We start from the raw sequence: 10,106 nt of genomic DNA, 5'->3' as shown, positions 1-10,106 counted from the left end.
CCATCAAACATCAAACTAGGCGTAATATAAGGGGCAGCTGTTGCGACTGCGGCAGCGACACAGACCTGCAGTTGGTCAAGACGTCTCGGAAAGAGCTGCGGCTGCACGCAATCAGCCGCTACAGCCGCCCGCAGGCAAATACTGCAGCTGCTTGCGAGCAAGCGCGACAGCTGCCTGGAAAAAATTGATTGCCTCCCCTGGATTGAGATTGATTCTTATTTTCGTTTTTCTTTTTTTCGTTCCCTACTGCAATTTGTCTTCTTTGATAGCCGCTGGATCTTTGATACAGCAGCGCGGCGCATTTTTACAATATAAGGACCTCGAAGACTAAATCGCGGGACATGCTTTCTGCTTCAGGAACTAGTGCTTCCCCCCCCCCCCCCCCAAAATGCCTTTGCAAGTGATTCAAGTAAGAATCTGCTTAGGATACGGCTTATCCTAATTATAACGCTTAATTTGGCATGGGCGCAATCAAGAATGAAGTTTGCGCATGTGCCAAGGCCTGCATACATAAAGAAGTCTATTAGTTGCCAACTCAAGAGCTGGCGAGATTAGGCCGAGCCAGTGGGTGTTCATCTACCGAAAACGGCGAAAAGACCTCGCTGCTGCCCGGCACGATGCATAGTTGATGCATGAGGTATGGTGCATGCAATGCATGGCTGCCTGACAGGAGGGGGGACTGCGGAAACTGCTCGCGGGCAAAGGGTTCATCTTGGCCAGCTGAAGCTACTGCAAGTCCCCCTCTTGGCTTAATATGGGCGGCAAGGCAACAGCACGGAACGCGGGCACTTGAAGCAGACCGGTAAATACGTCTGCCTGGCGAATGAGCTGACATTACCTTGAAAAAAGTAACAAATGTCTCATTGTAGTTACTGTGGGCGCAAAGTCAGCTGCTTCCGATAAAGAGGGTTACACATCCAAACTCACTCTTGTTGTATTTTTCTCGGCCCCTCTGACCATTTTTTGTCCCTCTTCAAGCTTTTCGCTCCCCAGAATTATCGTCTTATTTCTTCCTCGGTACCTTCAGCCGTTAATATGCGTGAGATAGTAAGTCCCGTCTTGAACCATCGCGACGAGCTACACCAGCCTCTCGATGCATTGCTAACAATCGCCTCTCGCTTCCCACAGGTCCATCTTCAGACAGGCCAATGCGTAAGTGATACTCGTCAATATTTTCCCGCCAAAATCTGAATCTGAAGCCCATATATAGGGCAACCAAGTCGGCAGCGCCTTTTGGCAGACCATCTCTGCCGAGCATGGCCTCGACAGCCAGGGCGCCTATCATGGCTCCTCCGACCTTCAGCTTGAACGCATGGACGTCTACTTTAACGAGGTACGAATGGAAGAAAAAATTCATCTTTTCAAGTCCAATCCTTTGCGGCCTAGTCGATGATGCCAATCCACAATTCACATCTCTTAGGCTTCCGATCGCTACGTGCCCCGCGCGGTCCTCATCGATCTCGAGCCGGGCACGATGGATGCCGTGCGCGCTGGGCCCCTCGGCCAGCTATTCCGCCCCGACAACTTTGTGTTTGGCCAGTCCGGCGCCGGAAACAACTGGGCCAAGGGCCATTACACCGAGGGTGCCGAGCTTGTCGACGAGGTCCTCGACGTGGTCCGCCGGGAAGCCGAGGGCTGCGAGTGCCTCCAGGGCTTTCAGATTACGCACTCGCTCGGCGGCGGCACGGGATCCGGCATGGGTACTCTGCTGATTGCCAAGATCCGCGAGGAATTCCCGGATCGCATGATGGCGACGTACTCGATTGTGCCGTCCCCTGGCAACTCGGACACCGTTGTCGAACCGTACAATGCTACTCTGTCGGTCCATCAACTGGTTGAAAATTCTGACGCGACGTTCTGCATCGATAACCAGGCGCTATATGACATTTGCTCGCGGACCTTGAAGCTTTCTGAGCCTTCCTATGGGGACCTCAACCATTTGGTGTCTGTGGTCATGTCGGGCATCACGACGTGCCTTCGCTTCCCCGGCCAGCTAAACTCGGACCTGCGCAAAATGGCTGTCAATTTGGTGCCCTTTCCTCGTCTCCATTTCTTCACCGTCGGCTTCGCCCCCTTGACCGGTCGAGGCTCTCACTCGTTCCGGGCCGTGTCCGTCTCGGAGCTTACCCAGCAAATGTTTGACCCAAAGAACATGATGGCCGCGTCCGACTTTCGCAACGGCCGTTTCTTGACCTGCTGCGCCATCTTGTATGTATATCTATCTGACTCAAAACTGGAGTTGTCAAATTTGTCTCTCTGACCCCCCGATTTTTTGAAATAGCCGCGGCAAAGTTGCAATGAAGGAAGTCGAAGACCAAATGCGCAAGGTCCAAAACAGAAACTCTTCATATTTCGTCGATTGGATCTCCAACAATATCCAAAACGCGCTCTGTTCTGTACCGCCCAAAGGCCTGAGAATGGCGTCCACTTTTATCGGCAATTCAACATCCATCCAGGACATTTTTAAGCGCGTCGATGCCCAGTTTTCCGTCATGTTTCGACGCAAGGCATTCTTGCATTGGTATACAGGCGAAGGCATGGACGAGATGGAATTCACCGAGGCTGAATCAAACATGAAGGACCTCATCTCCGAGTATCAGCAGTATCAGGAAGCAAGTGCTGCTGATGGGGATGACGAGGAGTACGAGGAAGAGCTGCCGTTGGAGAAGGACGCGTGATTATCCATCTGTCGCTGGTGTGAAAATTTTGATCATGTTTACAATTCTACAAAAGCGTTTGCCATAGTTGCCTTTAAAGTAGTCTGGAGCTGATGATATTGTCGCTTAATATTCCGTCTGATATGATTTACAAGCAACTTGGCATCCAATAAGTGGCAGGACCAGCAGGGTTCGAATGATTCTATTATGGACACGACGCTTTTATAATCTCGTACTCTTGACAACGCCAACATTGATACCCGACTGCTCTCCCTTGTATCCGCCCTTGGGCTCACCGCCCTGCCAGACGGGCTTCATGCTCTTGAGCTTCTTCTGTTTGGCCTCGTACTGCTTCCTCTTCTTGACTCTGGGATTGCGCACGTCCTTGCTCCTCTTTGGCGTCAGGCCCTTGTTCTTCTCAATCGCATAGTTGATCTTGCGCTTGCCGTCCTCGCCAACCTGCTCCACCTCGACCACGCGGTCGGCCTTGCTGGCGGCGGCGTACGCGGCGTAGCGCGCGGCCTTGTCCTCTCTCTTTTCCTTGGCCTTGTTGGCGACCATGTCGTAGTACTCGTCCTCCTCGCCACGGACCGCCTTGGCGGCGGCGTCGTCGCCCTCGTCACTGTCGTCGCCCAGATCGGCACCGTGCTTGGAGTCTCGCTTGCCGCGCTTCTCGGCGGCGGCGAGCAGTCGGGCCTGGCGGTCGCGGAGACGCTCGCGGTGAGGAATATCCAAATCACCACCGGCGTCACGTCCAGCGCCGGCTCTGCGATTCGCCTTTTGAGCAATCTGAGATGTGTAGAACTTGAGACTCTTCTTGCGAGCAGCCTTGTCGGCGGCAGTTCGGGCATCAAGGGCGTCTTCCTCGCCAAAGTCGGACTCATCGTCTTCCTGGGGCGCGGCGACTGTCCTTGATCTCTTCTTCGACTTGCCATTGGACAACGGCAGGCCATACAGGTCGGCAACAGATGCTTCAATCTCCTTGGCTCTGGCCAGCTGAGCCTTCTTCTTCGCTGCATCAACCTTGTCCTTGGCGGCTTTCTTCTTGCTGCGTTTCTCAACGACAATCTCCGCGCTTGCAGCGGTGTCAACGGCGATTTCACTGTCGACGTCGGCGGCAGATTGTAGGGATTGCAAATTCTGAACCTTGGTCCAAGCATCACGACATTGAACAAGAGTTTCCATGACGTCGTGATCGCGCAATTCTGATGGATCGATGGGCTTCTGAATCTGTCCGGCGTCTCGAGCAGGTGCTGCTAGAATAGCAAAGTAGCTAGCAAGAGCAGCGACGTAGCAACCAAGGACCCAGTATTTGACAGACTCGAGAGATTGAGGCGACGTTGAATCGGCGACAGCCTTCAGCTCGACTAGTTTTGGTTGCAGGGTCTCGAATTCGGCGACCAGGTATTCAAATTCCGGGTACCTTGTGACCAGAAGCTGGTATCGATCTGTTGGTGTCATGTCGTCGGTAACCTCGATTTCTTTGAGAACTTCAGTGACAGTCTCCTCGCCATCTTGTGCATCGCCCTCGGCCGCAAGCCACTCATCACCGTCAAAGACAAAGTCTTGTTCCTGCATCTTGGCGAGCTTTTTCTTTTGAATGCGCTTGGCCTCGGCCTCTTCCTCTTGGGCGTCGGCTTCTGTCTCGATCTTGTCGGCATCGTAGTATTCTTTCTTAGAGGACCCCCACCAGCCAGCATCTTCATCTTCCTCTTCCTCTTGGTCGTCTTGGTCGTCGATGGCCTTTTTCTTTGCAACAGCCGAGGCGTTCTTCCCAGAGATAGGAGCGGCATCGTCTTCGGAATCTGAGTCTTCATAGCCAAGTATCTCTTCATCGGAAAGCTCCATGTCGTCGTCTTGGCGACGACGTTTACTGTCAGGCTCATCGTCGAGCATTATCGTGTCTTGGTTGAGGAAATGTTCGTCTTCAGAATTGGCGACATCTTCGTATGTACTGATGGGGCCGAGACGGGCATCCTTGGGATCGTAGTCTCTTGGGCCTTTGGAGTCGGCATTACGACCGGATGTCTTTCTTTTCTTGCCCATTTTCGCGAATCTATCGTATTGTAGATGGACGGCTGGGCTGGACGGACAGCCGATGATGGGATTTTCTGGCAACGGGGAAATTTTTGGGCACTGATAAGATAAGGGAAGAAATGTGGGGCAGACCAGTATACAGACTGGTGTATATTGATTGATGCCGCCAGGCCCTACATGAGGCCGACAGAAAATAATTTCCTAATGAGATCCGCATTCTGAAAAACTCATCATATGGTGAAGTATATCAGCTGCTCCATTTTGTACGGATGGACCATGTTTGCCGCCTTGGCTTGGAGACAAATGACCTGTCGACGGTGCAGGTGATACTCGAGACAGCCAAGTGCTACGAGGCGCGAGTTGGGACCCTCGACTGGAAGTTCCAGCGTGCGTCTTGCCCCGCGAGAGACCCCGGGCCCCACTTAATCAGATGTACCTAATTGGTAGGTATTTAGATAGCACGGTAGGTAGGTTCTGACCGCCTAAATAGATAGCTGCTAGCCAACTATACGCGCGCCTACCTAGGTAGCTAAATAAAAAGCACTTAACGTATGAAGGCGTAGCGCAGTGATAACTACTTATTTCATCATGTTTTACTTAAGGCATGTACCACCCGAAATTATTTATTCAGCCTACTACCTACCTATTCCTAGCCACCCAGCCCTGTCAGGCCACTCTTGGGTATAAAACCGGCTGACATTGGTGAGAGTTCTCCTGTGTTGGAGAGCAGCGGCTGGAATCTACTTGGAGAGGTACCTTAGTTGCTTAGGTACCTAGTGTGCCTAGGTAGCCTTGACGCCTGGTTGAAGCCGCTAAATTGGGAAATACCTAAGCTTGCGCCATGCCACAGCACTGCATCACGCTGTGCCACCTGTTTACGTTGTATTAGGCCTTCCCTCCTCAGACCCGCAGCTGTCAACGACGTGCCGTGGCTGGCCGCCCGCCGTCAGGTACCTCTCCCGCAGGTGCATCTGCGTCAAGACATGGGGAAAGGGTATCGTTTTATTTTTCGACCTCATTGCTCTCTACCCGTATTTGCAACCACATCATCAAGTAAACAAATGATCTCTCCTCCCCCGCCCAATCGCGGGACACTGACCATTATTGCGGGCCGCCAAACTTGTCGGTGTGGAGAGACTCGAGACGCAATCCTACCGTCCACGTGAACCTCGTCTGTCCATACATGCATGGATACGGGCCACACCTCCCTGCTCGAGGTCTGGTGCATCTTCATAGCACGGGAAGCGTGCCTCGCGACGCAACCTCAGAGTTGCTTCCTTTCCTCCTCTATTTCGATATTTATACCATCTACCTCAACTTCCTTATGCTGGCTGTCGACACAACCCCCGGTTCGCTCTGCTCGTCACTGCTGTAAATAATGCAACTTTAAACCGATTTTTTGCATTACCTAGCCCAACTGGGCTTGAGCTGTGACTCCCCGGAACTCACCTGACTCGGTTGAGCGATTGCTACCTACCTAGGTACCTTTCTTTATACGCCTCACGAGCGGGCCCCAAAGCTCTATCTTTGGCAGCAAGATGGACTCCCAGCAGAGCGACGACTACGGCACGCAACAGCAGCCAGATTCTCCACGAGCCTCACGACGACCTTACCACCGACATCACTCAACCGCCGAACCTAGCGAACTTTCTCCGCTGTTAAATACCTCTAGATCCCGCATCCGTATAGATAATGGCGGCCGATCCCCGAGACCTATTGGTCGCCTGTCTCGCCACCAGAGCCAAACGGGTTCGTTGTCCTCGATCTTCTTCCCTAGCCGCGCTGCGAGGTGTATCGGCTAATTACGTGTTGCGGTATACAGGTAGTCTTCGCGGTACGAGACACCACAGTCGGCAGCCTTCGTGGGGTCAGCGCCTTGTTTCCGCACTCGGGGAAGGCCGAAGCAGTCTGGCAGAATCCAAAAGCTCAATATTCCCAGAGGAGCGCGTTTGGTACGACCAATTTACCAGTACCGACTGGGTGCACGATACCATCGCCGATTCGCATCGGGTCAAGGCTCTCCGTGCTCGAAAAGATGTGCGAGGCCGAATATTAAACGCTTTAGATGGTGCACAAGGATGGTTTCTCAGTGCCCTGTGTGGTGTCATCATCGCATTGATTGCATACGCTGTCGATGTCACGGAATCTACAGTCTTTGACTTCAAAGATGGTTTCTGTGCTAGAGCTTGGTACTTGGATGAGAAGGTGAGGTTCTCCACTGTGTATCAGCCTGTGGTCCAGCTAATGTGGTGATAGAAATGCTGCCCTAAAGGTGCCTGTGAAGACTGGAAAAGCTGGTCGCAAGCATTTCGAATCCACTCACTTGCAGCACATTGGACCGACTATCTCGTCTATTTGTTCCTAGTCATCGCGCTCGCTACCTTTTCATGCTGGATTGCGCTTTGGACCAGAACAGTTGTCGCCTCATCTTATCAGCTCACTACTTTGGACGAAAACCTGGCAGCAGAGCAGCTGCCGCAACCAGCAACTGACCTCGGAACCGACGATAGCTCTAGTCCAGCTCCCGAAGAGGATGTACCGGAAGCAAACCCGCCAATGATATACTATGCCGCTGCAGGAAGCGGTGTTGCTGAGGTCCGAGTCATCCTAAGTGGTTTTGTCCTACACGGTTTCCTTGGCCTCAAGACGCTCGTCATCAAGATGGTCGCGTTGGTATTCTCAGTTGCCTCCGGCCTGAGTCTTGGCAAAGAGGGTCCCTACGTGCACATGGCTGCCTGTGTTGGAAATATCGCTTGCCGCCTATTTTCGAAGTACGATCGTAACGATGCCAAGAGACGCGAGGTTCTATCTGCAGCTGCCGCAGCTGGTGTAGCCGTTGCCTTTGGTGCTCCTCTTGGAGGGGTGTTGTTTGGTCTAGAGGAAGTGTCGTACTTCTTCCCAGCGAAAACCCTCTTCAGAACATTCTTCTGTTGCATTGTCGCCGCACTGTCCCTCAAATTCTTGAATCCTTATGGAACACACAAGATTGTTATGTTTCAAGTTCGATACCTAGTTGACTGGGAATTCTTTGAACTGGGCAGCTTTTTCTTGGTGGGAATTCTTGGCGGTGCACTTGGTGCGCTATTCATCAAAGCGTCCAAATATTGGGCACACACCTTCCGGCGTCTCCAGGTGATCAAAAGATACCCCATGTTTGAAGTTTTTCTCGTTGCATTGATGACAGGTTTGTTGAGCTATTGGAATGCATTGACGAAACTGCCAGTGGCAAAGCTGCTCCTCAACCTCGCGTCTCCTTGCGATGACTCGACTGATGCGAATCGTGACGAGTTAGGCTTGTGTCCCAACTCTGTCGACGACATTCCAGGAATTCTCAAGACTCTTGTAGTTGCGTTTCTCATCAAGGGATTCCTGACCGTCATTACCTTTGGAATCAAGGTTCCTGCGGGCATATACATTCCATCCATGGTTGTTGGTGGTCTCATGGGCCGCATGGTAGGTCACCTGGTTCAGTGGCTTGTTCTGGCGGCTCCCGACTGGAGAATCTGGGGGAACTGCGCCACCGAGGCCGACGGTACCTGCATTCAACCCGGTGTCTATGGGCTGATTGCGGCTGGGGCAACAATGTGTGGTGTCACACGCCTGTCTGTCACACTGGCCGTCATTCTGTTTGAATTGACGGGCAGTCTGGACTATGTTTTGCCATTCTCGTTAACCATTCTGGTGGCGAAATGGACAGCAGATGCAATAGAGCCCAACAGCATCTATGTAAGTGAAAGCTCTTTTTTTGTCCGCGACAAGAAACAGCCCGCTAACCAGGACCAGGACCTACTAACTTCGATGAACGCCTACCCATTCTTAGATAATAAGCACAAGCCTGTCTTTACAGGCGACCTGGCTGATATCATCACACGCTTTCGGCGGGAGAGAGTTATTGACATTACCAACTCCCCACTTGTGGCGGCGACCAAGCTCAGGTCAAAGTTGGAAATTTTGCATCGTGCTGGGGAACTTGATGGCGGGCTACCAATCTTACGACATGATATTCTGGTGGGACTGATTCCAGCGCCGGATCTGGAGTTTGCACTTGATCAACTTGAGGAAGAGGCGACTAGCTTGTGTCTTATGGACCGAGTCCCTAGCATGGACGAGGACGAGGACGACACTGTGGATCCTACTGACTTCACGCCATACATTGACCCTGTAAGTGACTTGACCAATCATGTTGACACTCTTGAAACACTGCTGACGGTGACTAGGCCCCGGTGGCACTTGATTTGCGGTCTCCGACAGATCTTGTTTACGAGTGTTTTGTAAAGCTTGGTCTACGATACATTTGTGCGACCAAGGATGGACGATATGCAGGCATGATTCACAAAAAAACATTTGTGAAGCACATGCGTGAGAAAGAGGAGGAACAGAGCTAGGCTGGTAGACTACGATTTGGCTCATCAAGGGTCTATGTCTGATGAAGGTGTTGGAGTTGCTGCACGTGGACCATGATTTTATCACCAGTCTTGATATTTTAGCATCGCGTTGCATTGCGTGGGTTACGGCATGCATCTGAAGATTGAATTGTATCACTTTCATTCGCACAGCTGTGTGGGTGATGATTGTTGTCGAGTGTATGCCAGCCAACAATCCGGCCCCCAGTCAAAGTAGAAATTGAGGGCCAGAGTTGCATTAATAAAGGCGGAAGTGAACAAAATTGGACAGGGGGTTTATCTTCCCTGTCGTCAAGTCATCTGATCAGTCTCAAGCATAGTGAGAAGTGTATTATGCCGACATCGGGCTGAGACGGGCGGGCTACCTGGGGTATTTATCGTCATGGTGTTTGAGAAGCGCTAGGTAGCCTGAGTTGCTGGGGTAGGCTCAGTTGCGATGGCCATGATCGTTGGAGTGCAACGGAGCCTAGGAGTAGAAAGGCTCTTTTTCTGGACTACAGATTGACCTGTAGACGGACGGAAGAAGATAATCAACACTTATTCCGTAGTAACAATGAGGAAGTAAGGATGCAGAGCACCCTGATTGCCTCTAAAGTTGCCGCAACTGGTCCCGCGATAAACCCGTACCCACTGCAGGCAGAGGCGTGGTTAGCGCTGGCGGTTCAGACCAATGAGCAGACAGCATCGGAGTAAGGCAGTCACTCCGGCCGGCGTAGGACGCGGTCTGCGTTTGATGCTGGTATCGAAACTTGATCTGTAGACAAGAATGACGACAAAGAGAAGAACGGGAGAAATTAAAGGGCTAACTCACTTTGAGCTCTGATGTTGTTATAATTGATGCATTTCCTTGGAGGAAGAGATATAGAAGCAAAGTCTGTTTAAACGCAGTAAGTAGGTAACGACTTGGAAGGCGCCCCATCGGCGTAGACATGGGCGGCTTCGGTGGCCGTGGACCGCGCGATGGATCTCAAACTGTTCGATGCGTTGCGTTTCCCCCAAAGGGGGTCGT

General features: G+C 52.0%; 3 protein-coding genes across 3 annotated transcripts; 2 read left to right on the top strand and 1 right to left on the bottom strand.

The window, feature by feature from the left end:
• Positions 1-1,035: 1,035 nt before the first annotated feature.
• BBA_07018 (beta tubulin) lies at positions 1,036-2,678 on the top strand (the record flags this gene model as incomplete). Its single annotated transcript, XM_008602115.1, has 5 exons — positions 1,036-1,047; positions 1,129-1,152; positions 1,211-1,333; positions 1,421-2,208; positions 2,282-2,678. The coding sequence occupies 5 exons, from the start codon at positions 1,036-1,038 to the stop codon at positions 2,676-2,678; spliced, it is 1,344 nt and encodes a 447-aa protein (XP_008600337.1).
• A 201-nt stretch (positions 2,679-2,879) lies between these two features.
• Positions 2,880-4,703, bottom strand: BBA_07017 (Sas10 domain-containing protein; the record flags this gene model as incomplete). Its single annotated transcript, XM_008602114.1, has 1 exon — positions 2,880-4,703. One exon carries the CDS (start codon positions 4,701-4,703, stop codon positions 2,880-2,882), a length of 1,824 nt encoding a protein of 607 aa, XP_008600336.1.
• Positions 4,704-6,232: 1,529 nt separating this feature from the next.
• Positions 6,233-9,079, top strand: BBA_07016 (voltage gated chloride channel; the record flags this gene model as incomplete). Its single annotated transcript, XM_008602113.1, has 5 exons — positions 6,233-6,443; positions 6,517-6,899; positions 6,951-8,420; positions 8,478-8,855; positions 8,912-9,079. 5 exons carry the CDS (start codon positions 6,233-6,235, stop codon positions 9,077-9,079), a joined length of 2,610 nt encoding a protein of 869 aa, XP_008600335.1.
• Positions 9,080-10,106: the final 1,027 nt, after the last annotated feature.

The sequence above is a fragment of the Beauveria bassiana genome, assembly GCF_000280675.1.
Source record: "Beauveria bassiana ARSEF 2860 unplaced genomic scaffold BBA_S00022, whole genome shotgun sequence".
NCBI classification, from domain to species: domain Eukaryota; kingdom Fungi; phylum Ascomycota; class Sordariomycetes; order Hypocreales; family Cordycipitaceae; genus Beauveria; species Beauveria bassiana.
The sequence above is the reverse complement of the archived record's forward strand: the minus strand, read 5'-3'. Positions and strand labels throughout refer to the sequence as shown.